The sequence below is a fragment of the Oreochromis niloticus genome, linkage group LG4, assembly GCF_001858045.2.
Source record: "Oreochromis niloticus isolate F11D_XX linkage group LG4, O_niloticus_UMD_NMBU, whole genome shotgun sequence".
Classification (NCBI taxonomy): domain Eukaryota; kingdom Metazoa; phylum Chordata; class Actinopteri; order Cichliformes; family Cichlidae; genus Oreochromis; species Oreochromis niloticus.
In genome coordinates, this window is record NC_031969.2 from 8978854 (window position 1) to 8995695 (window position 16842).

The 16842-nt window shown below is 44.2% G+C and overlaps 2 protein-coding genes across 6 annotated transcripts in view; both read right to left on the reverse strand.

Annotated features, from left to right (window-relative positions):
- Window positions 1-491: 491 nt before the first annotated feature.
- On the reverse strand, window positions 492-3086 carry LOC100689833 (serotonin N-acetyltransferase). The gene is made up of 4 exons (XM_003443094.5): window positions 2693-3086; window positions 2001-2242; window positions 1531-1685; window positions 492-1438 (listed from the first exon to the last, which is right to left on the reverse strand). The coding sequence occupies exons 2-4, from the start codon at window positions 2152-2154 to the stop codon at window positions 1070-1072; spliced, it is 678 nt and encodes a 225-aa protein (XP_003443142.1). The 5' UTR covers window positions 2155-2242; window positions 2693-3086; the 3' UTR covers window positions 492-1069.
- A 1102-nt stretch (window positions 3087-4188) lies between these two features.
- LOC100690099 (myosin-10) overlaps window positions 4189-16842 on the reverse strand; it is a 60788-nt gene continuing 48134 nt past the window's right edge. For 3 of the 5 annotated variants that reach the window (XM_025906766.1, XM_025906768.1, XM_019358204.2), the window contains 26 exons: window positions 16025-16218; window positions 15570-15691; window positions 14739-14808; window positions 14418-14578; window positions 14227-14335; window positions 13982-14113; window positions 13681-13887; window positions 13383-13520; window positions 13165-13288; window positions 12881-13052; window positions 11979-12191; window positions 11760-11904; window positions 11461-11667; window positions 9232-9336; window positions 8820-8972; window positions 8490-8738; window positions 8140-8352; window positions 7803-8015; window positions 7558-7719; window positions 7347-7475; window positions 7115-7203; window positions 6823-6946; window positions 6195-6403; window positions 5996-6104; window positions 5721-5893; window positions 5410-5566 (listed from right to left, as the gene is read on the reverse strand). In XM_025906766.1, the coding sequence (XP_025762551.1) occupies window positions 5410-5566; window positions 5721-5893; window positions 5996-6104; window positions 6195-6403; window positions 6823-6946; window positions 7115-7203; window positions 7347-7475; window positions 7558-7719; window positions 7803-8015; window positions 8140-8352; window positions 8490-8738; window positions 8820-8972; window positions 9232-9336; window positions 11461-11667; window positions 11760-11904; window positions 11979-12191; window positions 12881-13052; window positions 13165-13288; window positions 13383-13520; window positions 13681-13887; window positions 13982-14113; window positions 14227-14335; window positions 14418-14578; window positions 14739-14808; window positions 15570-15691; window positions 16025-16218 (4079 nt within the window). Of the gene's footprint in view, window positions 5567-5720; window positions 5894-5995; window positions 6105-6194; window positions 6404-6822; window positions 6947-7114; window positions 7204-7346; window positions 7476-7557; window positions 7720-7802; window positions 8016-8139; window positions 8353-8489; window positions 8739-8819; window positions 8973-9231; window positions 9337-11460; window positions 11668-11759; window positions 11905-11978; window positions 12192-12880; window positions 13053-13164; window positions 13289-13382; window positions 13521-13680; window positions 13888-13981; window positions 14114-14226; window positions 14336-14417; window positions 14579-14738; window positions 14809-15569; window positions 15692-16024; window positions 16219-16842 lie in introns of all 5 variants that reach the window. The other 2 variants (XM_025906767.1, XM_025906765.1) reach the window with 1 other exon arrangement.

The following is a 16842-nucleotide window of genomic DNA, read 5'->3' on the forward strand; positions in this document are numbered from 1 at the left end:
AAAATGTGGCCTTCATGACATAGAAAATACGGGGGTCTAAATAAGTACCTGATCTTTAAGGCACAAAGTGTAAAGATAGAATCCAGCTTGTCTCTCACATCAAAGAGAGAGCAATTTTAAACCTGTGATGATTATTCTCCCCATATCATTTTAATATATATTCGTAAATGAGCTTACATTCAGACTTCCACTCTGCGGTAGTGTTGATGTGACAGTTCTGGGTCATTTCTGAGGTGACCACTACCAGGTTTGTCCTTCAGAGGGGTGGGAGCAGCTCGTCCTGGTACGTTAGGGGATTACACCTGAGTCGGTGACTGTGTCATGGATTACAGCTTCACCTGCACAGCACACTGTCTACAGCGTGGAGTGCAGGGACAGCTAAAGACAGTGGGTGCTTGTGTAGGCTATGGTTAGTGCAATCTTACGGCAAAGGGAATATGAAATGTCTGAGAGTACAAATTACATTAAAAACGAAACGTTTTCATCTTAAAAAACAGTATAAAACATTTTATTGAAACACTGTAACAGAAAAGAACTTAAAAAATTACATGGTTTGTCAAACTGTCATCACAACTAACTCCAACCTGCTCTGTTTGTGCTTCTTTAGGTAAAGGTCATTGGTCCTACGGGTTAACTAATCCCCCCTCGGCGTTTACAATAGCTAATGCCCCCTAATGGATCTGAGGAAGAGCTGGAGGATGGTGGAGCTGTGACTGAGCTGCTAAAGCCCGGTTTACTGACGTCAGACCACAGTTGTAGGAAGCCCAGGAAGGTGCTGAGCGGGAGACAGCTTTACACCCAAGCGCAAAATCTACCACAAATGCGACATTTAACTCCAGTTACTCACTACTTGACTCTTCTCGCATATTTATAACACGTCACAGTACAGTATATAGTACATCCTTTGTTTTATTATACATATTAAAATCATTTCACATGGGATCAAAAGTCCAATAAATCAGAGAAACGGCTGGAAACTTGAGACAAACCCTGAAAGATGCTACAGAGAACAACACTGAATTCCTTCCTCTTAGATTAGAGACAGCCTGCTCGGCCCTCAGTAAGCACTTCATACATCAACGCGTTCGTCAGTCTTTGTCAGGGGCACAGTCAGAGGGTGCTGAGGGAAGCGGATCGCTTCGCTGTTGCGGCGCATGTATGCGTGGCCGCTGATTGGGTACCACATTTCGGTGAAGGTCAGGTTGGCCACGGTGATGGCGCATCGCCCCAGCACCTTGAAGCCCGACTTGCGGTAGAAGGGGATGAGGAAGTCTTCGCACATCAGCACCGCTCGGCGCACGTTGGGCAGGCAGCGGAGATACTGCAGGTAACGCCACATGAGGATGGGACCTTTGCCCTGCTGCCTGAAAGTGCGATGGACAGCCAAGACGTGGATGTGCACGGTGGAGCCGCAGGGCTTGTGGAGCGTCAGCGCATCCTAAAGTGGAGCGGAAAGGGGAGGTTTAATAATTAGTGGTTATTTTTAACTGTGAAAGGACGGAGAGAGAGAAAAAATGCAGGATTTCTTACTGTGGTGAGTCTGTCCTGGTCCCACAGAGAGCCGATGATAAAAGCCACCAGCCGACCCTCCTCAAACCAGCCCATGGATAGCTCTGGGCACAGTGTGAGGAAGTGACGTACTTCATCCAGGTGAAGGGGGCACTCACCTGACACTGAGATAAATGCTGAGAGAGAGAGAGAGTGAGAGCGCGCGCGCGCGAGAGAGAGATTGGTGGCCCGTGCGCAGTAGCGGTTTGGCACAACTTTTACGCACACATTTAGACGGACCAAATCCATCAATTAATCGACTGTGGAGCAATCACGACATCTTTAGTTCATACACCAAGAGAAAGTGCATCACGTGACTTCGTTAAATAAATCGAATCCCCACATTAAACCACACTTTAATGTGATTATAATAACAAAATCATTATTCACACTCAGCAAAGGTCTGAGCGGATTTCTGCGTCAGCATAAGACCCACAGGAAGGATCACTTACCCTCTCGCTCGATTTCAAAGACGCTTATGGCATCTTGCGTGTTGAGCGGTCGGACTTCACTCGCGGGAAGCGTGTGTCTCCTTTGGATACCGGGCGAAACTGAAGGTGGGGACTGCATTGGCTTGATGAAAGGCTGCGCGCCCACAACTGACATTATACGACACTGCGCTCTCCTCCCCGAAAAAGAGTTTCTGCGCTCTCCTGCTCTCCTTCCTGCTTCGCAGGATCACCTCTGTCGGGCCCTGCGAGGACAACAGGGGGGTTTGGATCCGTATTTATAGAACAGATCTCCCGGCTGTGATTCGCAGGCTGATTTGCATTTGAATATTTTGGCTGTCAATGAATGAATGAATGAAAAAAAAAAAAGGTCACAACAGTGTAGAGCCTTTTTCCGAACCCTGTAATCAACAGAAGCCATTGTTGGTATTTACCATTAAAACCGACAGACAATGACTGATGACTCACTGAATCACCACTGCTGGCTTTTTTTTTCTTGGCTTGTTTACAGGGAGCCATGATGCCCCTGGAGCAGCTGCAGGTGGCAAAAGTTTGCTTAAGTGCTTTTATTGCATTTGATCAAACTATCCAGTGCGGTCAAGTCTGATAAGAAGCAGATTATAACGAAACAAACCTCTGTCACCCATCACTTGAACACTTTCCAAAGCAACAACCAGGCTGTGAGCGATACTTACCGGAAGGTGTTGACGTGTAAGTCCGTTAAGGTTTGCGGAGTGACTGCTGAAGCAGCTCTGCGTCTCTCTGTGTGCGTCTCACCTGCTGCACGGCGGACACCTCTCTTCATTATGGAGTGATTATTACTATGAGTCACATGATGAAGGATTACAGAAGTTGTTTCCACAACTCGGCGCATTACAGGCACTTTATCTCCTCTCTCACTGAACACACACACGCACACAGAGACTCCACTGTGTGTTTTGGATAAAAAGGGAAGCACTGTATGTAAGTGCTTCCCAACACTCCATAATTTTATGTTTGGGCTTTTGATTGAATCACCTAAAAATGTTTAGAGGTGAAATGTCCCAGCTCGTCTGAGGGAGAAGGCTGCTCTGGAATGGCACCAAATGCCTGGCATTGGATGGTCCACACATGTTTGTTCAAATGTTCATGATCAAGGGGCAGCCAATCAGAACAAAGTTGGCTTGAAAGCGGGAGGAACTTGTTTCACACAGAGGATGATCCCCCAGTGTGGGATAAATAAAGATTATGTTGAACTACTAAGCTACTATATTAGAGCCCCAAAACAAAATAAGTGAGAACATAATGGATCCCCTTTAAACACTGCTAAGGTACAGCACTGGAGTAAACTTACTGGACACTGTTGCTGTTTGCAGTTTGGTTTCTGTGCACAGAAAGACAGACAGACATTAAATTACCTTCTAGGGCTGGAGTGGTTACAAAAAAGGTGTAAAGGGGAAAGATCAGCAAGACAGTTTTATAAAACCTTCTGCTGGGCTGCTGAAGTGTTAGAAGCGCTCCACCAAAGGGTCCATTTTGGCTTTCACAGTCACAAACTACTGAGGACATTCATCATACTTTACCTTCTTTGTCTTTCTGGTTTTGTGTTAACAGATCCCAGCAGACAGGTGTGTATGGGTTTGTTCTGGTTTTGATTTTCTCTTTTTAAGGATCCGTCACTACAAACTAGCATTCACACACTCATCACATGATATTCTTCTTTTTTCTTTTTAAAAAAAATTGTAGATACATTTTGGTTCTGTTAAACTCTGTTATCTCCGTTGGCATTCACCCTTTTTATCTGACCTTTGAACTGGTTCATGATTGTATTTTGTAACACTCAACACTCACAGGCTGTCTTCCCAAAAACAAGTAAATTGGTTAAACTGAGGAAACATGCTGACACGGTTCTTGACAACACTCTGAGTGGCGGGTGAAAAACGGACAAATACTTTTTTTTCTTGAGATATCTAAAGCTGTTCATCCTAAATCTTCTCGTTTTTATATTAGCTGTAAAGTAAAAACGTGGATGTGTTATTAGTTATTATGCAGTTATTTTCCTGGGCTATATGTGACTCCCAAACTAATGAAGTTTGATGCCTCTGGCGTTGAAGAAGACATCTGCAGCATCTCTGGTTTGAGTTCAGCTAAATGCTCTTTAGTCAAAAGACAAAAAATAGACAAAAACATCAAACTGCTGAGGAAACCAGGAGAGTATTGGGCTCCATAGACTTTAATGCATTATAGAACTTCTAAAGACTCATAAACTGTACGTGTCATGAGCAAAGGTACAGTTGAGCAATGTGCAATACTGAGCATTTTGAAATATGAATGGAGTTTGTCTCGTATACAATAGCAGAGATATAAATACAGTTGATGTCTATTGGATTGTTTTTAACTCTTAATAACTCAAAAAGTATAAAAGTTACTGATAAGAAAAGTCATAGCACCCATCTACAAAGAACCCCACACGGCTGACATATCAATCATCGTGGCAACATACACACTGCAGGAGGACGTACACGCCAAAGAAAATCAGGTTTCCACTAATATAATCCGTTACAAATGTAAATTTATGATTTTTGCTTTATGAAAATACCTTCATGAAATTAAGCATGGTTCAATATATGAACAGTATATGTGGCATAAATGGGTTTAGAGTTTAAAGAGAGCGAAAAAGGCACAGAAGAAGAAGAAGAATGAAGCGAGAGGACATGAGTGCGATTTAGCGCTCACGCCAAATAATTACAAGTCAACACTGACCTACTGTCGAATGTAAGAGAAACCAATGCAACGAAGCAGCTTACACTCACATTTTATACTCATACGCAAGCAAACAATCCTAGCATAGGACTGGAAAAGCAAACAATATCAGTTCCAGTTCATAACTAATATAACTAAACTGAGTCACATGGTGCATGTATTGTAGAGTGGTGAAAAAAATAGCATCTGTTTTCATTATGATGTGCTCCTTTCAAATATTGCAGTGCTATCGTTTTAGCATTTGGAAGCGTTCTGAACAGCTAAACGGTGGTCCAGCAGAAGAAAATCATCACCCAGACAGACACGTGTGTGTGCTCACTGAAATATGAGCTGACCTCGATCAAAAAGGGAACTTATTTCTAACTTTTGTGGGAACTAGAGGAGCCGAGCACAGAGCCGGAGTTGTAAGGCGCTTCTTACAGTCTTTAGTGGGGCGGTGGTGAGAGCGTTGGGGGCCCAACTGCTGGTGTCTGCTAAGGTTGAAAAGGAAAGTCAGGATGGCTTAGGTCATGCTGCCTGTGGTTTGAAGAGGGAAATCTACTCAAACTGGGGATGTTTTGGACTTTATGTGCTAAAGTGGCCAGAGGGGTGAGAAGAGGGTCCCTATTTAAGCTGTGAGAGTCCTGCTGTGTCTGTTAGGGCTGACTGAGGGAGGGCAAAGGCTTTTCTTCTACTCCGTTTGTGGCGCCGGGGTCTCATTGGCATTGTTGTCAGTGATTTTGTTTTCCAGCTCATCGTCGGACAGGAGGTCCAAAGAAGAAGTTCCCTCGACCTGCAGCGGACGTCTGCCTGAGCGACTGGAGGAGAAGGTGATGGGGCCACCACGCCTGTAGGAGGGAGAGGAGCAGAGAGGAGGGAAAAAACAGGAAGACACAAATTAAAATGGAAAGTGTCTGCTGCTGTTAGCGATAAATGGTTAGAGTAACAATGTAGCTTTCTTAAAAACAAAAGATCAAGCCACTTTCTCCCTCTCCTCTGTACCTGAGGCGGTTCTTGAGAGTGTGGACCTCACGGCTCAGGCCCTCGCTGGCCTCGGTGGCGTCATCCAGCTCTCTCTGCAGCTTCCTACGTGAAGCGTTGGCCCTTGTGGCCTCCTCTTCAGCCTCCTCCAGCTGCCGCTTCAGCTGCTTCATACGGGAGTTGGCCTTTTCCACCTTCACACACACGGAGACGCGAGACATAGAACTGCTGTTAAACTGAAGCTGAGAACACGTGCAGTGATAAATGCAGCTTATTTACAGCAGCATTAGACATACTTGCTCTTTAAACTGGTCAGCATGGCGACGCTCATCCTCCACCTGCATGCAGACTTCTTTTAGCTTCTTCTCGGTCCTTCTGACGATCTTGTTGGCTGCCGCTCGCTCCCTTGAGTGGAGAAGATGTTCCATGTGTAAAGTTCTCTGACCAGTTTTGTTCATTAGCTAGAGCAAGAAGAGCGGTGTAGTAAAGTCCTACCTTGCCTCCTGCTCCAGCTGTTCCTCCAGCTGTGCTATTTTGGCCTCCAGGGCAGTGATGGAGGCCTTGAACCTGTTCTTCACAGAACCCTCCAGCTCGCCCAGCTTGGCCCGCAGCTCCTTGTTTTGACGCTCCAGTTGCTGGCGTGCATTTTCGCTTTTCTGGGCTGTGCTGCGCTCTGCGCTCAGCTCTGTAGTCAGAGTGTCCACCTGAGGGAGGGTGAGAAAGGTGGAGTAAAAAAAAAAAATCGTCATTGGAGCCAAGTGGACAGGGATGGTGCACAACACAGGTTATGGTTCCTCTCTGATAGCCGAGATGGGTAAAAACCTGCCCTCCTCATCAGTGCTGCCAGACTGAGGTTGACCTCCCCTCATTTGGAGATGACATCTGTCCGTCTTTGGTTTCACATGGATTTGTTGGCTTTTTACATTTACTTAAAAAGCTGCAGTCAACTCAAGGCAATGTTATCATTAAACTAATACACCTCTGAAACGAAACAAGGGCCCATCCATCCTTTCTTACATTCTTACAGCTTCTTGCAGCTCAGTAAACGTTTTAGTCCAATGAACACTTGGATGATTAAAGACACTGAATACGCTCATACTGACATTGCGGTATGACACCAAACCTGCATGGTTGTCTTTCTGAAGCGGTCATTGAGTAGCTCCATGTTGCCCTGCTCCTCTTCCAGCTCCTCCTCCAGCTGGGCGATGCGAGCCTCCAGCCTTCTCTTCTCATCCATCAGAGCGGCCCTGACACAACGAGAAAAATCAGACGTCCTCGATGAACAGAGCAGCTGAAATACGACTGTCGGGGTCATTTTAGTTTTTCTGTAAATTATTGTTTTGGTTTTTGAGAATCATTTGTTTTGACTTTTTTATTTTTCTAGTAATGTCATTTCCTAGAGCAGGTGAACTTACTTCCCAGAGGTGCTGTTTGAGATTTCATCTTGCAGCTCATCGCGCTCCTGCTCTGCGTGGCGTCGTCCCCTCTCAGACGCTGCTAAGTCCTGCAGAGCAGAAAAAACAGTCTATCAGCACTTCATCGAACATGAAGAGGGACTCTTGAATGTATAACTGCTGCTAACTGAATCACCGACACCCTGCATAGCAACAAACATCACAAAACGTCTGAGCTTCACACTGTCCTGACCTCGTGTAGCTGTACAATCTCTGCCTCCAGGCTCTTGAGCTTCTTCTCGTTTTCCTTGGATAGGGCAAAAATATCGTCCCTGGAAGCTCGGGTGTCTTCCAGCTCCCTCTGGTAGTCTTTCATTTGGGCCTGAAGGAAACAAAAACAAGGCATGACTGGAGAATAAAGTATAAAAATTCGTCTGATGCAAACACGTGAATAAAATCTGCACCTGTAACTTGCGCAGCTGTTTGATGGCTTCGTCTCGAGCCTTGTTGGCTCCTTCTATGTGACCCTCTATATCCTTCAGGTCCATCTCCAGCTTCTTTCTAGCAGCCACAGCCAAAGCTCTCTGCTTCCTCTCATCCTCCAACTCCGCCTCCATCTCTCGCACCTGGAAGGAGGCATCACAAGTCATTAGTGTGGAAATTATGGGGAACGAACCAACGCAACACAATTAGATGATTTGATTTGCACCTGCTTGACCAGTGCTCTCTTCTTCTCATCATTCTGGTCGTCCCGGCCCTGCAGGTCTCTCTCATACTGGGCCTTCATGGCCTGCATGTTGACCTCCAGGCGCAGCTTGGCGTCCTCTGTGGCCTGCAGCTCGTCCTCCAGCTCCTCCAGCTGAGTCTTCATCTCCTCCAGCTGCTGCTCCAGCGTGCGCTTTGACTTCTCCAGCTCATGGACCTGATATGTGTGTGAGTTATGAAAAAGAGAAGGAAGAGGGGTGAATGAAAAAAAAGAAGAAACACGTGGATGCAAACTTAAAAGGTCCCCTTCTAAAACACTGTTCGAACACTGTGCCGCTCACATTCTTGCCCACGTCGTCCTTTGAGCTCATCAAATCTTCCATTTCAGCGCGGAGCTGCTTGTTAATCCTCTCCAGCTCCTCTTTGGCTTCCAGTGCCTCGTCCAGGGCTCTGGCCATGGACAAAGCTTTGGTCTCCTTCTCTCTGGCCTCAGCTTCAGCACGGTCACGCTCCTCAGCGTAACGAGCCGAGATGCTCTTCTCCTCAGCCAGCATCTATCAAGAGAACCGAGTTGTTATTTTAAGAAACAGAAAATTAATTAGTGATAACATCTATACTGTCTTACCTTTAAAACAAAAAAATGTATGTACAACAAACTGGCTTGAAATTGAGTCCACTGACATGTTCTCACCTGGTCAAACTTCTTCTGTTTCTTCTCCAGGTTGGAGACGATCTGTCTCTGGTGGTCCAAGTCCACAGTTAGATCATCGAGCTCCTGCTGCAGACGAGTCTTGGTCTTCTCCATCTTTTCAAAAGCGATCGTCTTCTCTTCCAGACGCTGGTTGGCCAGTTCCAGGTCCTTCTGCAGCTTCTTCTTCGTCTCCTCCAGGCCTTCGATTGTTCCGACATCGTCTTCAAGCTTCTTCTTGCTCTCTGACAGCTGCACCACAGAAAAGAAACTTATTTAAAGGACAGTCACATTACTTAAACATTGTTTCCTACAGCAGAAATCATGTCCTACCTGAGCCTGTAAGGTAAACATCTGTTTCTCCAGATTCTTGCGTGCCTCCTCATCCTCCTCCTGCTGCTCCTGCAGAGTGTTTTTCTCCTCTTCCAGCTGGCGAATTCGACTGCTGAGGTTTAGTTTCTGGCGGGTCTCCTCCTGGAGTAGCTCCTAATAACAATAAATATGGATACAGTTATTTTAAAAGAACAGTTTCACTTAAATGGTTTTGAGGCTAAAAGAGGACCCATTACAGTGTGTATATACACTGTAATGGAGGCACTGGAAAAGTTATAAGGGGGTTCACCAAGGCCCAGTATAAGACAAAGAAGCATTTTGTACTTGAATAAGAATAGAAATAGAATAGAAATACTGAGCTGGGAATGAGCATAGGAGGTTCCCTTTAATATCACAGTTAACTTTACGCTACCTGTGTGTCTTGCAGTTGACTCTCTAGCCCAGCGACATCTTTGGCCAACTTGATCCCCTTCCTCTCTGCATCTTCCAGCATGGTAGACACATTGTCCAGCTCAGTCTGTGTGAAGATTTTAAACCAGATTATCTGCTTTAGTCCAACACATTTGAATACAAAAATGACAAGTGGTGAAACAACATCTCTGTGAGCTTATATTTACAGTTTTTCAAGAATCTGTCCTTTAGCAATCAGTGTGTACTAATATAAACTCATTAAATGAAGCAGCTGTTGTCCAAAGTAAAGACTAAACAGCTACAAAAGAATTCTTACAACGTCGACTTATCGTCAAGAGAAAAGACAAAGAGTCACACAAAGAAATAGAACTGAACAGTAAAAAGTTACACTACAATGAAAAAGGTTAAAAAACCTAAGGTTGGTGGTTCGATCCCTGGCTACTCGAGTCTATACAGGGAGTGCAGAATTATTAGGCAAGTTGTATTTTTGAGGAATAATTTTATTATTGAACAACAACCATGTTCTCAATGAACCCAAAAAACTCATTAATATCAAAGCTGAATGTTTTCGGAAGTAGTTTGTAGTTTGTTTTTAGTTTTAGCTATTTTAGGGGGATATCGGTGTGTGCAGGTGACTATTACTGTGCATAATTATTAGGCAACTTAACAAAAAACAAATATATACCCATTTCAATTATTTATTTTTACCAGTGAAACCAATATAACATCTCCACATTCACAAATATACATTTCTGACATTCAAAAACAAAACAAAAACAAATCAGCGACCAATATAGCCACCTTTCTTTGCAAGGACACTCAAAAGCCTGCCATCCATGGATTCTGTCAGTGTTTTGATCTGTTTACCATCAACATTGCGTGCAGCAGCAACCACAGCCTCCCAGACACTGTTCAGAGAGGTGTACTGTTTTCCCTCCTTGTAAATCTCACATTTGATGATGGACCACAGGTTCTCAATGGGGTTCAGATCAGGTGAACAAGGAGGCCATGTCATTAGTTTTTCTTCTTTTATACCCTTTCTTGCCAGCCACGCTGTGGAGTACTTGGACGCGTGTGATGGAGCATTGTCCTGCATGAAAATCATGTTTTTCTTGAAGGATGCAGACTTCTTCCTGTACCACTGCTTGAAGAAGGTGTCTTCCAGAAACTGGCGGTAGGACTGGGAGTTGAGCTTGACTCCATCCTCAACCCGAAAAGGCCCCACAAGCTCATCTTTGATGATACCAGCCCAAACCAGTACTCCACCTCCACCTTGCTGGCGTCTGAGTCGGACTGGAGCTCTCTGCCCTTTACCAATCCAGCCACGGGCCCATCCATCTGGCCCATCAAGACTCACTCTCATTTCATCAGTCCATAAAACCTTAGAAAAATCAGTCTTGAGATATTTCTTGGCCCAGTCTTGACGTTTCAGCTTGTGTGTCTTGTTCAGTGGTGGTCGTCTTTCAGCCTTTCTTACCTTGGCCATGTCTCTGAGTATTGCACACCTTGTGCTTTTGGGCACTCCAGTGATGTTGCAGCTCTGAAATATGGCCAAACTGGTGGCAAGTGGCATCTTGGCAGCTGCACGCTTGACTTTTCTCAGTTCATGGGCAGTTATTTTGCGCCTTGGTTTTTCCACACGCTTCTTGCGACCCTGTTGACTATTTTGAATGAAACGCTTGATTGTTCGATGATCACGCTTCAGGAGCTTTGCAATTTTAAGACTGCTGCATCCCTCTGCAAGATATCTCACTATTTTTGACTTTTCTGAGCCTGTCAAGTCCTTCTTTTGACCCATTTTGCCAAAGGAAAGGAAGTTGCCTAATAATTATGCACACCTGATATAGGGTGTTGATGTCATTAGACCACACCCCTTCTCATTACAGAGATGCACATCACCTAATATGCTTAATTGGTAGTAGGCTTTCGAGCGTATACAGCTTGGAGTAAGACAACATGCATGAAGAGGATGATGTGGACAAAATACTCATTTGCCTAATAATTCTGCACTCCCTGTATGCCAAAGTATCCTTCGGAGTGTGAATGATAGATAGGAAGCACTACAGAAGAACCAGTTCATTTACTTTAAGCTTGTGTACACGAACAAGAGGATTTTACTTCTAGAAGAATCCAGATATTTTTGATAAGCTAGCAAATTTAATAAAAATGTGTTTTTCCTCTGCTCTGGTACCTTAAACCAGTTTCACCCCCACCACCACCACCACCTCACCTGCAGTTTGTGTGAGCGCTCAGCCAGCTCTCCCTTAGACCTCTCTCCTTCAGTGACCCTGGCCATGAATTCTTGCAGCTGAGCCTCCAGCTTCTTCCTCTTGTGTTCGGACTCTTGCTTTGCCTGCTGCAGACTCTTCACCTCGCTGGCCAACTCCTTGTTGGCAGTCTCTTGGCTCTGTTTGGTCTTTTCCAGGTTAGCCTTGAACTACGTATAATCCATAATAAACATTAGTATTAAATGACTGGGTAGAGCCTATAGTAACTTGTGAATCTGCTGATTGGAAAAAGGTCAGTTACCCTCTTTGCCTGTTCCAGCTGTTCGGACAGCTCTTCTAGGGCTGTGCCATGCCTCTGTCGCATCTCCTGGATCTGAGCCTCGTGGTTTTTAGTCTCCTCCTCGATGGCTTTCTTCAGCTCTGCAACCTCCTGTTCACGCTTGGTCCTACAGAGAACATAACAAGCTCTCTCAAATGCACCATTCTTTAAAATATGGATGAGAAATGAAGCATACAGTACCTAAGCTCCTGCTGGGCTGCAGTTGTGTCGAGGGTGTCCTCCAGTTCAGTCTTCAGGGCCTCAAGCTCTTCACTCAAGTCCCTCTTGAGTTTCTCAGCCTTGTTCCTGGCCTGTTTTTCGGACTCGAGGTCCTCCTGCAGCTCAGACAGCTGCGCCTGCAGCTCCCGAATCTGCTTCAGAGCATTGTTCTTATGGCTGACTTCTTCCTCGCTCCTGAAATCAAAGTATAAAAGTGTCTATAATATAAAACCGCAATGCCTCTGGAGATATAGGACAACCTCAATGTTCCACTAAAAATAAGCACTAGAAACTTTTTCAGTCATTTCCTCTCTTCTTCCTTCAGCCTGTCTAATTATAAAACCAAGAAACCATTGGTTGAATGTAAGACGGTTTAGACTTGAATAGTAGTTTCAGTGCTTATTCAGATTTGCTTCTCCAAAAATGCCGTGCATGTAATGAAACCATTGGTCCAGTGGGTGGCAGCAGAGGCAGGATCACTGTTGATTCCAAATAAAAGAAATGGATGAATGTAGTATGATCTCACACTTATAAATGACCAGTAATACCTCACAAATAACAATCGCACACTCCAAACACATTCCCGTGCTGTGAGAGTCACGTAGTAAATATCAGCCGGCGCCAGGTCACCAAGCAGAGCAACAAAAAGTGAACTCTAACAATAAGACCACTGTTGTACACCGGTCTGCAATGTTGGGAGTCTAATAAAACGCTCCATATAAAATGGCTGGTGTGAATGTTTCCAGTGCGCTGACTGCTTCGTAATGCTATGCAACACTTATCTCACTCCTGCTCTAATCACTTTAGAATTTCTATGACTCTGAAGCCCATATTTAGCTCAGTCTGTTCTCATTCTCCTCCGTAGTCGGGCTACCATCTCCTACCTCGCCTGCATCATCTGCTGCTCATCGTCCTTCTTGCTCAGCTGCATTTTAAGTTCTTCTATCTGTGACTGCAGCTCTGATATCTGGTCCTGGAAGTCAGACGTCTCCCCATCCAGCTTCCTCTTGGCCTTCTCTAGCTCCTGCCGGGTCTTCTCCTCTTTTTTCAGCCTCTCTGATTATAAAACACAATAAAACATCGATTTAATATAAGACGGTTCTTTTAACAACCGTGCTGTAGAAGTGATAGTTTGCTATTCTACAGATGCTATGGTTCACTTGTTTACCCTCCAGGTCGACCATCATCATTTCCTGCTTGTTTTTGACCTTGCCCAGGTTCTTGGCCTTCTCTTCCTCTTCAGCTAGCATCGAGGTCACCTCATTGATTCTGTCCTCAAGCAGCTTCTTTTCCTAAAAATGAAAAGAGACAGACCCCTTAATGCACAGCTAACTTTCCAACTCAAACATGAATGCATCCACCCTTTTAGAGGCATCTTCCTCTCACCTTGAGGAACTTGGAGTTCTGGTCCTCCAGCAGCAAAATGTCCTCTTCGTATTTCTTCATTTTAGCTTCAGCCGTCACTTTCTCCAGCTGCAGCTTCTGCCTGGCAGCCTCCTCCTCATCCAACTGTTCTTCCAGGTCCTACGCACAGCAACAAACATAATGAGCAAACATATTTTGCACTGAGTAAGTCAGTTATATTTTAGAATATACTTGTTTTTTTTAACATTCCCTGCTGTTACACAAGTAATTGAGAGACAAATAATATATTTCTCCTTGCATTAATGCCCTGAAGGCATACCTGGATATGGGACTGCATCTTTTTCTTCTCGTTCTGCAGCTCTTGGCTCCGCTCTTCTTCTTCCTCCAGCCTGGACTCCAGGTCGTGGAGGATCTCCTCCAGCTCTTGTTTTTTGGAAGCGAGACGAGCTCTCATCTCCTCGGCCTCTGCGAACAGCTCTGTCTCCGCTTGCAGCTGCTCGGCTAAGATGTTCTTCTCTTCCATTAGCTACACATCGATAATGTTAATGTGTCGATTGTGCACCTTAGAGAGTTCAACATTAAAGCGAACACTTGATGTTATTGCTTTAGTTGTAACCAACCTGCTGATGTTTTCTCTCCATCTCCACCAGCTCTCCCTCCACCTTCATCTGCTTCTCCTTCACTTTGACCAGCTCTTCATCCTTAGCCTGCAACTCCTCTTCCTGCCTGGTCACCTGCAGCAGGGGCTTCACCTGTGGATACAAACGAACAGTAGCAGCAAAACCAGAGGGACTCTGCTTTTGCACAACACTGACTACTACAAACTCTTAATAATTATCAGCACTGAGAAATGACAATTACACACCTTAGTGAAGAGTCTCCACCACTGCCAGTGACGCAGCTTTAAGTAAGCAGCACAGTTTCTCTGGAGAACCTTTAGCGCACTGAGCTGCTGCTGTTTCTTAGCGAAGGCCCTGAAGAAAACCGAGAAGAAAAGAGAGACAACAGTGAGATTTTTGTGATCAAATATATAGAAACAACTCTGTTTCTACTTACTTGCGTGCCAGATATCCTCGACAAACAGCCTGGAAGTAAATGATGATGTCTGTGATTTTCAGGTCCCTCTCTTCCTCTAAGTGAGCGAGGACTCCGGCCCTGAAGAAGATCTTACTCTGGCCAATTCGGAAAAGGTTGCCATCCAGCTCTAGGGCTTGAATCTACCATTTAGAGGGAGATGAGGTGAAGATGTGGTTGAAACGGAAATAATACTGTTGTCTATTCATGATTTATTTATAATCATTTTAATAACGAGGTGACCTTTACTTCTTAGACTGCTCCATGTAAAGATAAATCACAGGAGTTTGGACGGGTCCTTACCATTCTCTCACAGGCCTGCTTGCCATCCATGAAGCCCTTGGGAATGGCGTTAGGAGTGAGGATCTCATACCTTGTTAAAAAGCAGAAAGAAACAAGCACCATCACTGAGTGACAAAATGTCCTGGCTAATATTATATAAAACAGAATGAAAGACAGGACCGAGTCCTTTGTTTCCTGTCAGGTAGAAACTGCTCACACGAATCCCTTTTTTTAGTTACATCTGTTCAACTTCTCGTTAATGCAAATATTTAATCAGCCCAAGAATAACCAGACTTATTTGAGCTGAGCCATCCACAGTCACCAGATCTCAGTCCAGTAGAGCATCTTTTGGATGTGGTGGAACTGGAGATGCACATCATGGATGTGCAGCTGACAAATCTGCAGCTGTGTGATACTATCATGTCAATACAGATGTTTCCAGCACCTTGATGAAGAATTAAGGCTGTTCTGAAGACAAAAAGTGGTCCCGCTCATTACTAACAAGCTGTGCCTGATAAAATGTCCAGTGAGTGTTTATTTTAACATGTAAATCACACTATTTTATAGCTTTCTGTCTCTCTGTATTAGCCCTATAACAGAATGGCAACCAGTTCAGCATGTACCCCACCTCTGACCCAGTGACAGCTGGGATAGATTCCAGCACCCCCAAAACCTTGGACTGGATTAGTGTTTAAGGAAATGCATGGATGGATGGATTCATATATGACAAGTTTAATTCCTAAAAGCGCCTTACACTGTTTTCTTTTTAAAGTAATAAATACATTTAGCTTATTCCAAACCTTAGTAGGAACAGATTAAGGTGATAAACTGAGACACTGATTAAAAAATGACCTTTGTCTGAACTCCTGGAAGACGATGCGGTTGGGGAAGCCCTGTCTGCAGATACGGATCCCCTCAAGCACACCATTACACCTCAGCTGATCCAGAACCAGGTGGGGGTCCAGTTTACCAGCCTGGCAAAGCAGGAAGAGGAAAAATAATGAGATCAACAAAGAAACATGAAAGCATGAAAAATATTATGTAAAGCTTCTGTATAAATAGCATTTTTTTTTTTTTTTAATTTGGGTTAAATGAGATCTGTTTCCATGACACTGCGGTGCACGTGTCCTCCTCTCAGCCAAAAGCATCAGTGCTTCTTGCCTGTACTCACGATGATCAGTACAAATGTTTCTCATCTCAGTGCAAGCATAAATAAGTGAAGACATTTAAAATTCCCCACAGAATTTGCACATTTGTTGGTAGTGACGAACTCCCAATTTTGCTGATGGTTATATTTTAAAACTGACCCTTTTTTCATGGTTGGGGATGATGCAGCGGACAAAGTTGGGGTTGGTGTTCCTCAGTGTGGCCATGAGCTTAGACAGTTGCTCCTTGTACAGCTGCCCCACGGTGCGAAACATGCCCTTCTTGGTCTTGTAGGCAGCACCAAACGCTGTCTCATTCATGCCCGCAACCTGGTCCAGTCCCACTATCCGGTCAACTGGTAAAGAAAAATTAGTTGAAGAGGATTACGGATAACTAGATTAAAGGAGGAATCCACAGATGCAGATATGATTGATATGATCTGCTATTTACATGAAAAGAAAAGAGAAAAGCCGGCAAATTCTTTCATGTGTATTTTAAAACTAATGTGAATGTTTATCAGGAGACGCTGCCAATAATGGCTGACGTGTTCAAATCAGCTGGGTTTGCTCTTTTCTGTTTTTATAATACAGCATGAAGACAGACAACACTGTTACCAGACCAGCTGTGAGTGATGACCATCTCAGCTAGCACACTACTTAATTGTCTTTTACTCTTAAATGCTTTTAAAGCAAGATCTAATGGATTTGAGTCCACAAAGCAGCAGTAATGTACTTCAGATGATCTTCTAAATGCCGTACACACATGAAAATATAGCTAAAAAATGGGGGTGTGGTAGGGAATAAGAAAAACTAGGATCGCTATTCCTTTTTTTCTGTTGGGTAAGATCTAGATATGAATGTCTTTTATAATTTTCTGTAATTTTTTTCTGTTAATTTGGCCAAAATGAATCAATATGCAATCACATTTCTTGCTCTGGGTTTGCTCGGTGGTTTAGTAAACCAAAATTTAAATATGTGGT